General features: G+C 47.2%; 1 protein-coding gene across 1 annotated transcript; it reads left to right on the forward strand.

Annotated features, from left to right (window-relative positions):
- Window positions 1-1,026: 1,026 nt before the first annotated feature.
- LOC121444632 (ketosamine-3-kinase) lies at window positions 1,027-12,809 on the forward strand. The gene is made up of 6 exons (XM_041646520.1): window positions 1,027-1,207; window positions 4,518-4,669; window positions 5,376-5,467; window positions 7,533-7,615; window positions 11,270-11,392; window positions 11,626-12,809. The coding sequence occupies exons 1-6, from the start codon at window positions 1,067-1,069 to the stop codon at window positions 11,962-11,964; spliced, it is 930 nt and encodes a 309-aa protein (XP_041502454.1). The 5' UTR covers window positions 1,027-1,066; the 3' UTR covers window positions 11,965-12,809.
- Window positions 12,810-15,689: the final 2,880 nt, after the last annotated feature.

The following is a 15,689-nucleotide window of genomic DNA, read 5'->3' on the forward strand; positions in this document are numbered from 1 at the left end:
GAAGTCTGGCTGGGACATTTGCTAATTTGATAATCACGTTCAAAACAAAAACTCTTTTTTTTTTTTTTTTTTTTTTGAGGCAGCAAGCCCCAGGGTTAACAGACTCAAGCAGTCGATTGGATTCCTGCACTAAAGATCATTGTCACCAACCTGGATGCTCTGGCAGGTTGAGGGGACAGCTGAGCAACAAGGGTGTCTAGGACAAGGGAAGAGATGAAGGGTCTCTGTAACCACCACAGCCAGCTGAATAAGGACCTGTAGCTAGAGGCAAGAAGGCAGTTCGGTTCAACACTAAGTGGGCTGGTATTGGTTCAAACCGTGAGTCTGACCCTGACCCTGAGTAGTTTATTTAGGCATATATTTTATGCACAGCACAATTTGGTTAAAAAAAAATCCTAACGATAATGAACTCAATCTCGTGTGTACAATAAAGCTGAAGACTTGAGTCTTTGCAAGCTACATGTGACATCTTCCTTAAAGATACGTTCTATAGATTGACAAGCTCCTAAGGGTCTAGGGAAGGATTCGGTGTGGTCTCAGTCACACAGCTCAAAGGTCACCAGGCTATTAACCGCGCCTGCTCACAGGTTACGCCTCCCTTCCTTTGAAGGAACAACGCAGCGTGTTGAACATTCCTCGTCCCCTAGCAGGGAAAGCACCGCCCTCTGCATCCCTAGAGGCTCAGCTTCCTCTCACTAACGGTTTCACGGGCAGCTCTGCTGGGTTGGGTAGAGCCCGGAGGCGGGAGCAACCTCCCTCTGTCTTCACAGCAGTTCGGGAATTGTTTCGAAGCAGTTTGAATGGAGAAGAGGTAGCAGGCGGAGGGGGCCACTAGGCTGGCCCCACACCCACTTCCCAGGGCCAGCCCCCAAGCAGCGGGAGTGAACCTGTGGGTGTGGCCTTGCCTCTGAACTCATCCTAACCAGTCAGATCCCGCCCCTGCAAAGGTGTCCCCGCCCCTTCCTCCTCGTCACCCAATCCCATCACTGCCCAGTGTCGGCCCCGCCCCGCCGCTCTACCCGCTTCGGCTGCAGGCCTGAAGCAGGTTTGCTGTCCCGCAACGGCCATGGAGGCGGTGCTGAAGCGGGAGCTGGGCTACAGCTCGGTCAAAGCTACGGGTCACTCGGGAGGCGGGTGCATTAGCCAGGGCCAGAGTTACGACACGGACAGAGGACGAGTGTTTGTGAAAGTGAACTCCAAGGCGGAGGTAGGACCACCGGTGCTGGGTCCGGCTCCTTGGCCCGGGGCTAAAATGGGGCCTGGTTTGGGTGCACGGTGTGTGTCTGAGATCCCGAGCCTCCCGGGGCTCTAGCTCTGGGTCTAGGTCCGTGGTGGGTAGCGTTAGAGTCCCAGTCTGCAGCCATAGGCTTTGTCTGGCCGCCGTCCACGCGTGACCACCATACCCAGGCGGTCTCACTCTGGCCTCGGGCCTTTGCACAGTCCCTCTGGCCGCACTGGCTTTGCGCATGATGAGATCGCAGTGTCCGCTTCTATGAGAAAAGCCTTTATGTTTGGCTAGTTTTGAGAAACGTCCGAGGACATGCGTTTTTATCTAGAACTTATTTCAGCTCCCAGGGACTAAAGCTCACGGATCAAAGATCTTAAAGTATCAGGTATAATGCACTCACCCCAGCACGTTCAGTTTGTGTGTGGACTTTTTCCGAAGTGCCCTATTGCTTCCCCAGGGCGAGCGAGCTCGGCTGCTTCAGTTGTGCTCCTGGTTGGCACTGTCCCGTTTTCATTTTAATCTGCTCTCTCCAGGGCTTTTGCAAGGGAGGTGGATGGCTTCCGGAGGACTTTTTGGATAAGACTAAAGGTGTTTATCTTCTTGCCGAGCCCTGCACCTCACACACCCTCAAAGTGCTTTTTTATTCTTTCCTTAGAATTGCTGTCTGTAACCAAGGCTGACCTCCAAACGCAGTCCTCTTGTTTCAGATTCTTGCTGGGGTTACAGGTCTTAGCCACAAGCCTGGCTTGCATGTACGTTCATTTTTCTTTCAAGAAAGGAATTCTAGGGCTGGAGAGATGGCTCAGTGGTTAAGAGCATTGCCTGTTCTTCCAAAGGTCCTGAGTTCAATTCCCAGCAACCACATGGTGGCTCACAACCATCTGTAAAGAGGTCTGGTGCCCTCTTCTGGCCTGCAGACATGCACACAGACAGAATATTGTCTACATAATAAATAAATAAATAAATAAATAAATAAATATTTTTAAAAAAAGAAAGGAATTCTACCTTTCACATGTGTGTTAACCTTTGAAATTATTTTCTCAACATTTGTCCCATCTACAGATAACAGTTGAACTCTGTCAACGGTCCTTGAAGTTACTCTTGTGCTAACTTATCCTCAGTGCCAGTGCTTGCTGTGACCGTGATGGCCTTCAAATTCTACGGGCTGGGCTCAGACTCAGAGATTTGCTTTGCGGAGGTCCTGAGTTCAATTCCTATCTGAACTTGCATTCTCTTTCTCAGGAAGCATTTTATTTTATTTATTCTTTATGACACAGATCCACTCTATATGTAGCCCAGGCTAGCCTGGAACTTACTGTGGAATCCTCAGCCTCTCAAGTTAGGTATGATTACACATATCAGCCAGCATATTCTACTGAGTTTTTTTAGTTTTATTTATGTACTTATTTATTCAGTTTTAAAGATGATGTGGATGATTGTGTGTGTTGGGAGGGATGTGAGTGTGGTACCCATGAGAACCAAGGGCATCAGATCCTCCTGCAGCTGGAATTGCAGGTAGTTATGGCCTACCTGGTGTGGGAGCTGGGAACTGAATTCAGGCCCTGTGCAAGAGTGGTCTGCTCTTTTAACCGCTAAGCCACCTCTACAGCCCCCTGCTGGGTTCTTTCAAAGTCTACTTTCAATTCTCCAGCCTTCCTCTCCCTTTGATGAATGATGCAGGTACACAGGCCATAAGGCAAACATCTGCTGATTGTAGATATAACTGTTGTGTTGGGAATCCAGCCCTTCCATGTTCTGCTTTCTGTGAGTCAAGACTACTACTAAGGCTGCTCCTGTGTTTGCTTTTTTCTGCCTTGCTAGGATCTACCTGGTCTGTTTTTCCCCACTTGACTGTTCTTATGTGACTCTTGTGAACATACGTGATTGGTTTATCTCAATTTTAGTTTGTTTCCAGATTTTGTTTTGTTTCCACAATGGTCCAACCGAGGCTTAATTTTCCTATAGGTCTGTTCATGAGTAGCTACTTTTGTAGCTTAGACTCTTCAGACCACAAAAGCAGTAAATGACATCAAAAGGAGCTCTACTTCTTAATGGCTTCGCTGTCCTTTTTAAACCTCTCCTGATTTTTTTTTCAATGCTGCCTCTTAAAGTAGTCTCTGTCACCAGGACCTTTGTGGAAGGTTAGCTTCTCCTTCATAGTCTAAAGAGATTGCTGTGAAGGTTCTGCCTAGGACATAGCTCTTATCTTTCTCCTCAGAAACGTTGGCCCTGTTAGTGAGTAATAACATCTGTAGAGTGTTTAGAACGGGCTGTGTGTTAGCTGCTAACTCAATCATAACCCAAGTTTAAGAAATTCAGTATTCTCTCATTTTATAGGTGAGGAAACTGAAGCCAAGAAAGCTTAAGTAGCTTGCCCAAGATCACAGAGGTAGTAACTACGAGAATGAGTAGGAGAATTTCCACGGTAGCACTGTTCAGTTAGGGATGTTCACACTGTGAAATAGTATACATGGTGAAGGCATAAAACAAATACACCAGACCCCACTACCCATGTCCCTCTGTGTAAAACACAGCACTCAGTAGGCTGAGGCAGGGGGATTGTGAGTTTGAGGCCAGCATGGACTACATAGCAAAACCCTGTCTCATAAAAACAACAACAAAAACCCAACAACACAAAAAGAATGACCAAATGTGCAGAATAGCTCTTTGATGATAGAAGCCAGGGCAGAGAGAGCTGTCCTGGGGTGAGCAATGGCTATTGAGTGAGAAGGAGTGAAATTTCTGTTGGTATCTGGATTCTTGATCTTGTGATGGCAATGCTTCAAGATCGATTGATTGGCACATGTGGGAGGCAAAGCAGGCAGTTCTCTAAAGAGTTTGAGGCCAACCTGGTCCACATAGCCAGTTCCAGAGCAGCCAAGGCTACACAGAGACCGTCTCAAAAAAGCTAACAAACAGAAGGTGTTGGTGGTGCACACTTTTAATCCCAGCACTCAGAAGGCAGAGGCAGATGAATTTCTGAGTCTGAGGCTAGCCTGGTCTACAGAGTGAGTTCCAGGACAGCCAGGACTATGTGGAAAAACTCTGTCTCAAAAAAAACAAAGCAAACAAACAAACAAAATGCAGCTCCAAACTGAGAAGTAGAAGCTTTCTCATACCTGTGTGACTTTGGCACTTCTATTTTTCCCATGAGTTCCCAGAAAGCACTGTCGATTTCTTGAGTCCTCTCTGGCATAAATGTGGTTTGGAACTGTAATGCCTGAAGAAAGCGTGTCTAACTGGTCTTTCTCTGCTGACCTCGGTTTCCTCTCCATTGTTTGACTGACAGGCTAAGAGAATGTTTGAAGGTGAGATGGCCAGTTTGACGGCCATTATGAAGACAGACACAGTGAAAGTCCCCAAGCCTATCAAGGTCCTTGAGGCCCCAGGAGGCGGGAGTATGCTGGTGATGGAGCATTTGGACATGCGGTACCTGAGCAGGTCTGTCTCGACGCCATCCTTTCTGCTTAAAAACAAAGGCTCTATTTTTCCCCGGTGTGGTTCTTTTATTTTGGGGGCATGATTTTGAGGTGTGGTGTAAAGAGCCCTTGGCTGCACAGATGATGACCCTATAGTCTGACTGGCATGTCCTCTCTGCCAACTGGAAGCCAGAGAGGGCTCTCTCAAAGTGAGATGATTACAGAAGACTCTGCTGTGAAATCTAAGAAGACTAGGAAAGGCGGTCAAATAATGGGAATCTCCTATTTCAATTCTGTTTGTTTATTTTGAAACAGTCTTATACAGCTGAGGCTTGATCCTTCTGCCTTCTCCTTCCTAGAATTCTTGCTATTGTGCCTTCATACCTAGTTTTCCTCCTATTTCAGTAGAATGAACTTTTTTTTTTTAATTATTTATTTTATTGTATTGTGCATGGGTATTTTGCCTGCCTGCACAGCACAGATATGTGTACCACATGCATGCCTGATGTGATAGATTCCTGGAACCGGATCCGTCTGGAGAGTTGTGAGCTGCCATCTGGGTGCTGGGAATTCAACCCAGGTCCTCCAGAGGAACATCCAGTGCTCTTAACCACTCCAGTAGGATGAACTTTGTGCTCAATGCTTGACCTGCTTTATGTGCCTTGAGCTCTTTCAGATGGATCTGCTGTCTGTGTGCCGTCTGTTTAGTTCCTGCGTTTTGGTTTTAGTCATGCTGCCAAGCTTGGGTCCCAGCTTGCAGATCTGCACCTTGAGAACAAGAAGCTTGGAGAGGGGCTCCTGAAGGAGGCTGGCACCGTGGGTAAGGGACCCGCTCTGGAGAAGGGCCTTCAGCCCATGGGCTCAGGGATGGGGTGACGCTGTAGCCTGTGCTGATGCCAAAGCAAGGGTGGGCACCCTAAGGCTGCACATTTGCCGTGCAGTGAACGCCATAGATGTGATGGGCACAGTGTGTCTTAGACATTCTGAAGGACAGGAGGTATCGCTGGACGTGAAGCTGCGTGATGTTATGGTCGCTTTACGTCTAACTTTCCAGAAGGGAGTCTAATCGAAGTTGTTTAGCTTTCAGTATAAAGTGGCTCCTTTAAACACATTGTTGTCTCTTCCGTGTACAACACCCTTGAGATTCAGAATGACGGCCCTAATGCCCCCCATCGTAGAACAATGCTGTGGTGTTAGCATTGAGAGAATTTCCCAGGATGTTCAGGCTGACAGTTTGTAATTCACGCGCTGACTCTGCTAGACAGAATAGCTGATAGTCAGAAAGCAGATGATCCTGTCTACTGTGTAATGTTCTACTGGTGGGTCCTGGTAGCCTGCCCCTGCTGTGAGGATACACTGGTAGTACCATCAGCCTGTCTCTGTCTCTGTGCTGTGATGATACACTGGTTGTACCATCAGCCTGCCTCTGTGCTGTGAGGATACACTGGTAGTACCATCAGCCTGTCTCTGTGCTGTGAGGATACACTGGTAGTACCATCAGCCTGTCTCTGTCTCTGTGCTGTGAGGATACACTCACTGGTAGTACCGTCAGCCTGCCTCTGTGCTGTGAGGATACACTCACTGATAGTACCATCAGCCTGTCTCTGTCTCTGTCTCTGTGCTGTGAGGATACACTGGTAGTACCATCAGCCTGTCTCTGTGCTGTGAGGATACACTGGTAGTACCATCAGCCTGTCTCTGTCTCTGTGCTGTGAGGATACACTGATAGTACCATCAGCCTGTCTCTGTCTCTGTGCTGTGAGGATACACTGGTAGTACCATCAGCCTGCCTCTGTGCTGTGAGGATACACTCACTGGTAGTACCATCAGCCTGCCTCTGTCTCTGTGCTGTGATGATACACTGGTCGTACCATCAGCCTGCCCCTGCTGTGAGGATACACTCACTGGTAGTACCATCAGCCTGCCTCTGTCTCTGTGCTGTGATGATACACTGGTTGTACCATCAGCCTGCCTCTGTGCTGTGAGGATACACTGGTCGTACCATCAGCCTGCCTCTGTGCTGTGAGGATCTACTAATAGGCCCGTTAACTGGCTTTCCTGTTGCTCCCAGGCTGCATGGAATTCATTATTGAGAGTTTCTTGAGTTGGGGAGACACATGAGTTTGATGCCATTTCAAAGTGTAATAGGTTTTTGTTTGTGTATTTTTTGAGACAGGGTTTCTCTGTGTAGCTTTTTGGCTGTCCTGATACTCACTCTGTAGACCAGGCTGGCCTCAAACTAACAGAGATCTGCCTGCCTCTGCCTCCCTAGTGCTAGGATTCAAGGTATGTGCACCACCACGACCCAGCAAGTATAATAATTTTATCTGTCAAAAATGGAACTACAAAGCCGGGCGGTGGTGGCGCACGCCTTTATTCCCAGCACTTGGGAGGCAGAGGCAGGCAGATCTTTGTGAGTTTGAGACCAGCCTGGTCTACAAGAGCTAGTTCCAGGACAGGCTCCAAAGCCACAGAGAAACCCTGTCTCGAAAAACCAAAAAAAAAAAAAAAAAAAAAGGAAAAGGAACTACATTGGCCACTTAAAAACCTCTTTTCTTGATGAATTGTGTGGTAGATATTTTTTCTTCTCTAAACAAATACATGTTTTATTTATTTTTGGCAATGTTTTATATCCCTCCATCCCCATGCATTCTCTGGTACTTGGTTCTGCTTCTAGAATAGCTAGTGTCCTTGGTTATTAAGTTTGCTAAAGCAGATGCTATTCTGAGTGATCTGAGGGTCTTGCTTATCTCTGGGTGCAGGCATGGGGAGGTAAGGGCACATTGACTGCAAAGGAACAGCTCTGAGCTCCCAGGGTGGGCTGAGGGTCTTTTGGGACAAGGGGACAAACTAGTGACCTTTCTTTGTTACTTTTTGTGTGAAAGGGAAAGGAAGTGGACAGGCAGAGCGGCCCTTTGTGGATCAGTTTGGATTTGATGTAGTGACATGCTGTGGATACCTCCCCCAGGTGAGTGACACAGAACTTACTTCCGTTTCACGGTCAGACACAGTAGGGAAGTCACCCTATTCCTTTTCTGGGAGATTTTGTAAGTCTTTGCACCATTTTTTCCCTGATAATTTTTAAGAAGTTGACATGAAGTAAACTCACATGTTAGATTAAGATGGAAAATGAGACAGAACAAAAAGTTAGAATGCTGGATTTCAAGGAAGGGTTAAAAATGAGAAAATCTGTAACTTTTGTTTTATTTTGATTATAATTATTTGTTTGTTTGTTTTGAGACAAGATCTCACTGTGTAGCTTTGTAGTAGTGAGCCTGAAGCTCACTTTGTAGACCAAATGGCCTTGAACTTGTAGATAACTGTAAATGGAGACTAGACTACAGGAGACTACGTGTTGGTTTCCTGGCCACCCAGACCTGAATAATCACACAGAAACTGAATTAATTACAGCACTGTTTGGCTGATGGCTCAGGCATATTCCTTGCTAGCTTTTACATCTTAACCCATTTCTATTAATCTATGTATCACCACGAGGCTGTGGCTTACTGGTAAGGTTCCGGCATCTTTTCCTTTGGCAGCCACATGGCGTCTCTTTGACTCAGTCTACTCTATATCTCTGTTCAGATTTCCTGCCTGGCTTTATTCTGCCCTGTCATAGGCCAAAGCAGCTTCTTTATTAACCATTGGTAATAAAACATATTCACAGCATACAGAGGGGAATCCCACATCAGACATCTGCCTGTTTCTGCCTCCCAATTCTTGGGATTAAAGGTGTTTACCACAATGCCCAACTTATTTTTAGAGATTTTTTTTATTATATATATGTGTGTGTATGTATGTATGCTTACCTGCTAAGGCAGAAGAAGGAATTAGATCTTTTAAAGCTGTAGTCACAAGTGGTTGTGAGTAGCCTGAAGTGAGGTGCTTGTAACTTCAGCTTTTCTGTATCCCACCCATACATGAGTCCCTTTTAAAATAATCACTCAGAGAAGCTGGGCGGTGGTGGTGCATGCCTTTAATCCCAGCACTCAGGAGGCAGAGGCAGGTGGATCTTTGTGAGTTCGAGGCCAGCTTGGTCTATAGAGCTAGTCCAGGACAGGCTCCAAAGCTACAGGGAAACTCTGTCTCGAAAGCCAAAAATAAATAAATAAATAAATGTCACTCAGAGGCTTAATATTAATTAGAAACTATTTGGCCTATTAGCTCAGGGTTATTATTAACTAGCTCTTACAGCTAAATTAACCCATTTTCATTAGTCTGTATTTTACCACGAGACTCGTGGCTTGTTCCCTCACATTTTGCTTCTCCAGCTTCTGCTGGCGTCTCCCAGACTCCACCTTTCTTCCTGTTTCTTCGCTTGGACTTTCCACCTCAACTCTTCCTGACTAATGGCCAAATCAGCTTCTTTATTAACCAATGGTAATAAAACATATCGACAGCATACAGAGAGAAACCCACATCAGTTGCTGCGACCTGAATTTGGCCTTCTACAAGAGCAGCAAGCCCTGTTAATGCTAAGCCATCTCCACAGTGTGGGTTCTGTGTAAAGTACATTGTTTTACTTAAGGACCTGAACAGATGAGGGTTTTACTGTGAGCAGAGGTCTTAGGTCCACTCCCCTGTGGTTACCAAAGTACTAAACTCTCAAAGACAGCACACTGACTGGCCTTATACCTTTCATGTTCATGGTTTATGTCTGTTCCCGGGGAGTTCCTGCCTGATGTCCAGCAAATACAAAGTAGATTGGGTGACAGCTGTGACAGTTTTAATTGTCAGTTTGTTACAGTCTAGAATCACCTGGGCAGAGAGTCACGGTGAGGAATTATCTGGATCGGGTTGGCCTGTGGGCAAGCCTGTGACAGATTTTCTTAGTAGGAAGACCCACCCTGAATCTGGGCAGCACCAATGCCTGACTCTGGATGTGAAGAGCTGTTCCTGTCGCCTTGACCTTCCTGAAATGATGGAACATCATCTGGAATTTTAAGATAAAAAGCAAACAAACCAAAAATACCCCTAAGGATGGCTTTATGAGGGGATTTTTTCACAGTCACAAAAAGGAAACCAGGAAATCTCTTTGCCTAGAGGCATGAATGCAGAATCTAGAAATAGAAACTTCTAGATGTTTTATGGGTGGTGGGGGTGCCCGCCTTTAATCCCAGTATTCGGGAGGCAGAGGCCAGCCTACAGCCAAGGCTACACAGAGAAACTCTATCTCAAAAACAAAACAAAACAAAAAACCCAAACTAAATTGATATGGAAAGTCCTCCTGTATATGTGTTGCTTTTATTGGTTAATGAATAAAGAAGCTGTTTTGGTCAGTGGCTTAGCAGAATAGAGCTAGGCGGGGAAAATAAACTGAATTCTGGGAGAAAGAAGGCAGAGTAGAGTAGCTCTGCCAGAGACAGATGCCAGATGGAACCTCGCCTGTAAGCCACAGCCACGTGGCGATGCACAGACTAATAGAAATGGGTTGGATTAAGATGTAAGAGTTAACCAAGTTGGCCTCAAACTCCCAGAGATCCGCCTGCCTCTGCCTCCCAAGTGCTGGGATTAAAGGAGGCCAGCCTGGTCTACAAGAGCTAGTTCCGGGACAGGCACCAAAGCTACAGAGAAACCCTGTCTCGAAAAAAACAAAAAACAACAACAACAAAAAAGAGTTAGCCAATAAAAAGCTAGAGCTAATAGGCCAAGCAGTGATTTATTTAATACAGTTTCTGTGTGGTTATTTCGGGAGTCTGGGCGTCTGGGAACAAACAAGCAGCCTCCTACTACACTAGATGTTTTATGGTGGGCACAGGGGCCATAGCAGGGTGGTAAGCACCTGTGCCTGGACGTTCTTCTTATGGAAGAGGTTCCATATGACTTTTCTCATCTCTCCCAGGACAAGGTAAAATGTGGCCAGGTAGATGGTCAGAAACAAGCCCTGAGATCCAGAGGGTCAACTAGCTCAGGCCTTTGTCCCATAGTTGTAGTTAAATTGTTTGAATTGATCTCCAGGCCTGGAAGGCTGCAACTAGTCACTCGGCACACCCTGCTGACCATTCCCTGGGGACGCTGGACCTACAGTCTCAGCCTGTGCTGAGACTTCATGCTGCCCGGTCTTCCCTCAGCTCTTAGCCTCCTGTGGCTGCTACACCTCTTCATGCTTCCTGCAGCCCATTCTACACTGGGAGTTCTGTGCACTCAAGTCTCCTTCAGTTCTGAAGTTTTCTGTAAAGTCTGTGTGCTGACTTTGTGTGTCAACTTGACACAAGCGAGAGTCCTCAGAGGAGGGAGCCTTAGTTGAGGAAACGCCTCCTTGAGATCCAGCTGCAAGGCATCTTCTCATTTAGTGATCCATGGTGGAGGGCCCAGCCCACGGTGGGTGGTGCTACCCCTGGGCTGGTGGTCCTGGGTTCTATAAGAAAGCAGGCTGAGTAAGCCATGGGAAGCAAGCCAGTCAACAGCTCCCCTCCATGGCCTCTGTGTCAGCTCCTGCCTCTGGGATCCTGCCCTGTTTGACTTCCTGTCCTGACTTCCTCCAGTGATGAACAGCAATGCTGAAGTGTAAGCCTAATAAACCCTTTCCTCCCCAGCTTGCTTTTTGGTCATGGTATTTCATCACAGCAACAGAAACCCTGACTAAGATAGTCTGCTTTGCCCTATTCTCTCTCCTGGGCAGGTAAATGACTGGCAGAAAGACTGGGTCACATTCTATGCCAGTCAGCGCATTCAGCCCCAGATGGACATGGTGGAGAAGAGGTCCGGAGACCGGGAAGCTCTTGAGCTGTGGTCTGCTCTGCAGGTGAGCAGGGCCTTCTCTGTATACCCAATGCCAACAGTGCCCACTGAGCACTGATGGGGGGGCACCAGAGCATGGGCAGCGCTGATTGTATTTCTTACAGCAGTGCCTGTCTCTCTCTAAGTCAGACACATCTGAGTAACAGCTCGTAGATCTGGGGAACAGCACTTAGGAAGACTCCTACACCTCCATATTCATTGACTGCCTTGTCTAAGACTCCATCTTTCTCCTTGCAGGTGAAGATTCCTGACCTGTTTCGTGACCTGGAAATTGTGCCCTCCTTACTTCACGGAGACCTCTGGGGAGGGAATGTAGCAGAAGATTCCTCTGGGCCCATAATTTTTGATCCAGCTTCCTTCTATGGCCACTCAGAATATGAGCTGGCAATAGCTGGCATGTTCGGGGGCTTCAGCAGCTCCTTTTACTCTGCCTATCATAGCAAAATCCCTAAAGCCCCAGGATTTGATAAGCGCTTGCAGCTGTATCAGCTCTTTCACTACCTGAACCACTGGAATCATTTTGGATCTGGATACAGAGGATCCTCTCTCAACATAATGAGGAATCTCAGCAAATGAACTGGCCAGAGGGCAGTCTGTTCTGAGTGTGCTGGGTCTCCTAACAAGATGATTCTGTGTGCAGATCAAGTCTTACATCACAAGTATCACTGCCCTGAGGGAAGTGCCTCGGAGTCAGGTGACCAGATTCCAGCTATTCCAAGGAGTTCATGATTCTCCACTGTCTTTTCCTCATGGATTCTTTCCATTTACTCCCTGGCTGCACTTGCTTAAGATACCTTGACATCTTATTTCTTAGCCTTGTAGAGCATGGGTTATTTCAGAGGAATGGCTATATAATCTTGAAGTTGCGTACATTGTGAGACTTCCTGGCTAGGTTAGGCCTCAGTTGTCATTTGAGCAGAGACTTAGGAAGTTTAGGTACAGGGCGCCACACCGTGCTGCAAAGGAAAGAACTGTGAGGACCGTGTTGGTGTGGGCTGAGGTGCCCACCTCCCATCGCTTCCTTGTTGTGCATATGGAACATTTCTGAGCTCTTCACAGTGATGCTTTGTAATGGTCAGGCTTGATCTAGACATGGAGTCCTCCTGTCAGGAGATCTGAGTAATGACCAACTCTGAAATCAGTGATATTCCCTCTGCTTGTGTAGTGCTTCTGAACCCTGCCACAAGCTGAGCTGGTCTGGAGATTGGTTTGAGGACCGATCAAGCTACCAACCTTAGGGTAACTTGGCTCAGTTTAGGAGCCTGGAAAAACATTATGCCAGCGTTGTGCTGTTTTCTCCTCTTGTTCCTCCTCCTCCTCCTCCTCCTCTTCTTCTTCTTCTTCCTCCTCCTCCCTTTTGTTTTTCAAGATAGGGTTTCTCTGTGTAGATCAGGCTGGCCTCAAACTTAGAGATCCACCTGCCTCGGCCTCCTGAGTGCGGGGGTTAAAGATGTGCACCACCACTACCTTGCCTTGCGCTGCTATAGAGATTTACATTGGTATGGATCTTGGTTTATATTTTGTTATATGTATATTTCTGCTCTTGATTGAAGCTAGAGCTAATGGGCCAAGCAGTGATTTAATTAATACAGTTTCTGTGCGATTATTTTGGTTCTGGGCGGCCGGGACGAACAAGCGGCTCCTTGCAACATTGTGCTGTTCTCTAAAACTGTCATTTCCTTGCAACATATGAACATTTTTGTTATTATTTTTTGTTTTTCAACATTGTAGAAATGGGAAATTTCATGGTTGAAATTGATGCTGATAAATCTTTTTGCCTAAAAATTTGAATATAATTGCAGTTGTTTCAGTGATGCCTAAGACTTTTTTTACACATACATGTGCTCAACATTTATCTTAGCTGTTCGCCAGAAAATATTGTAATGCTATATTGCCTGAAACTCACTGTGTAGACCAGGCTGGCCTCAAACTCACAGAGATCCACCTACCTCTGCCTCCTGAGTTCTAGGATTAGAGGTGTGTGCCACCACCACCTGCAGACCCTACTACTGTTTTCAGAGACTTAGTATCCCAACTGTCTTGCCTCTGAATTGTTAGTGGCTCTTATTAGCCCTCCCTATGCAGTTGGGTCCTGTTCTCACAGCTTCTTTCTGTGTGCCTCTCATTGTAGCTATCGTCTGCCAGGACCTTAGTGAAGCTCAGAGAGCTGTGGGAGGACAGGCTTTCTTTCTGAGATAACCTAGCAGTCTGTCCAGAGACTGATGGCCGATTCACCTGAAACATCCCTAGGATTTTTAGACACCAGTTACACAGAATAGCCTAGAAACTTCCAGAGAGGGGATAGATCCTATGAAGAATTAAAATGCCTCAAACCTCCCAATGGTTAAAGAAGCTGACAAGCAACGGAGCCTTCTTAGTCTGAAGCAGAACGGTCTGACCACCCTGAATTTTCTACACAGTCAATTTGTCAGCCAATAGTGAAGACGTTTCTGGTTATGTTGTTTTCAATGTTTCATGTCCTGGTAGGACAGGCCTCAGGTGGAGACAGCAGTTACGTTTCCTCTAGATGGCCGTTCTACCTGATTTTTTTGGTTTTTTTTGATTTTTCGAGACAGGGTTTCTCCGTAGCTTTTTGGTTCCTGTCCTGGAACTAGCTCTTGTAGACCAGACTGGCCTCGAACTCACAGAGATCCGCCTGCCTCTGCCTCCCGAGTGCTGGTATTAAAAGCGTGCGCCACCACCGCCCAGCTCATTCTACCTGATTTTTGGAGTGAGCTCTCCACACTGTCAAGTCCATCTACTTGGTATGGCCTTGACAGATCATAACCAGTGTGTGGGGGGCAGAGAAGGCCCATGTGGGTTTGCTTTTCACATGAGCCGCAAGATTAACACCAAAGCTCAGATCCATGATAATCTGGCAAAGCCTTTCCTCCAGGGGACGCTCAGAGAAACGACAAGGCTTTCCTGCGGTCTGAGCGTGAATGTCGACTGTGCTTGCAGAAAATACCCACCATGGCTTTTTCTTCTCAGATATTCACAGCCTGAAGACTGCTCCCCTACAGGGACTGCTGCTGACTCTGGCTCCTACTGAGATTAGTGGAGCCTGCCCCCTTCCTTTAGCTAAATACCACAAACCCTGGCTACTTGTTCAACTGTAAATAACAAGCACACTGAGATTCTGGGATGCTGAAGCCTCGTTCAAGCCTTTTCTGTGTGTCCGTCCATACGTTGTCTTTGCATTTCCTCACCACCCAATTAGGTCAGTCCCTGGAGCCATGGAAGACCCACAGAGGGAAGACAGGGAGCGGTGCTTGGGTTTAGAACCCGGTTAGAAAAGGCCCTGGGGTGGAACCTTGGCTCTGGAGACGCCCACTCTGGCCTCCATGATTGGGAATGTTAAGCCACATTGGGAGGCGGTATCAATGTACCTTGGTTGATGGTGTCTGCTGAGCCCAGATGCCAATCATCCCACACAGGTGCTAGAAACAGGAATTATTAAAGAACCTCAGGGAACCCAGTTTCAGTCCTGAGCCAGGACAGCCCACAAGGACCACAGGGATAGCCAGAACTGACAGGTTTTGCCCTTCTGAGGCCTGCTGGAGCTTATAAGATAGGTTCTCTGCTTGTGGTCCATACACATTATCTCTCCTGTGCTTTGAGCTTCATCTCACAGTGGCTTCACCCTTAACATGAGGGTGTCTGATCGGGGTCAGAGCTGCCGAACTTTCAGCTGGCAGGTCAGGAGGGAAACCCTGAGCCGCATGGTACAGTCAGGCTTTCGATGACACGTCGTGGGCCCTGAGACAAGGATTCAGAGGATGGAACCCAAAGCCAGATTCGGTTTAAAATATTCTGAGCTACATCCCAGCACTGGGTCAGGTGCAAGTCAACTCCTCTGTGCTTCGATTTCTTTACAGAGAAGGTGGGAAATAACTATAGGATCCTCTCACAGGACAGCTGTGGACTTAGCTGACATTCCCTCATGCCCCAGCACGCACGGAAAGTTCAGCAATGGATCACTCACCCCACTGGAGACATTATTAGTACAGGAGGGCACCAGCAGCTCATGGTGGGGGCTGGGTTTTGAGGCAGCCTCTCCTAAAACCCTTGAGGGTTACCTTGGCACAGACGGTCCCCTATACCAGTCTGTGAAGGTGTTCTCCTGTGTGTGTGTGTGTGTGTGTGTGTGTGTGCGCGCGCGTGCGTGCGCGCGCACGCTTTCGCCTCTGCCCTGTATATACATGAGCATAGTGTCTTGAAACTTCTTTCCTATCATGGCTATCCAGAGTCCCACCTACCTTGGGTGGGGCAGGCTGCTGCTATCATAACCCCCAGCACAG

The sequence above is a fragment of the Microtus oregoni genome, unplaced genomic scaffold (assembly GCF_018167655.1).
Source record: "Microtus oregoni isolate MIOR12 unplaced genomic scaffold, Mior012 000134F_ref0000037, whole genome shotgun sequence".
Taxonomy (NCBI): Eukaryota; Metazoa; Chordata; class Mammalia; order Rodentia; family Cricetidae; genus Microtus; species Microtus oregoni.

Bases quoted from the DNA above. Each gene is read 5' to 3' on its own strand.
- LOC121444632 (XM_041646520.1), top strand. From the start codon at position 1,067: ATGGAGGCGGTGCTGAAGCGGGAGCTGGGCTACAGCTCGGTCAAAGCT. The intron at 1,208-4,517 runs GTAGGACCACCG...TTTGACTGACAG, and splicing joins AAGTGAACTCCAAGGCGGAG to GCTAAGAGAATGTTTGAAGG. The intron at 11,393-11,625 runs GTGAGCAGGGCC...TTCTCCTTGCAG, and splicing joins AGCTGTGGTCTGCTCTGCAG to GTGAAGATTCCTGACCTGTT.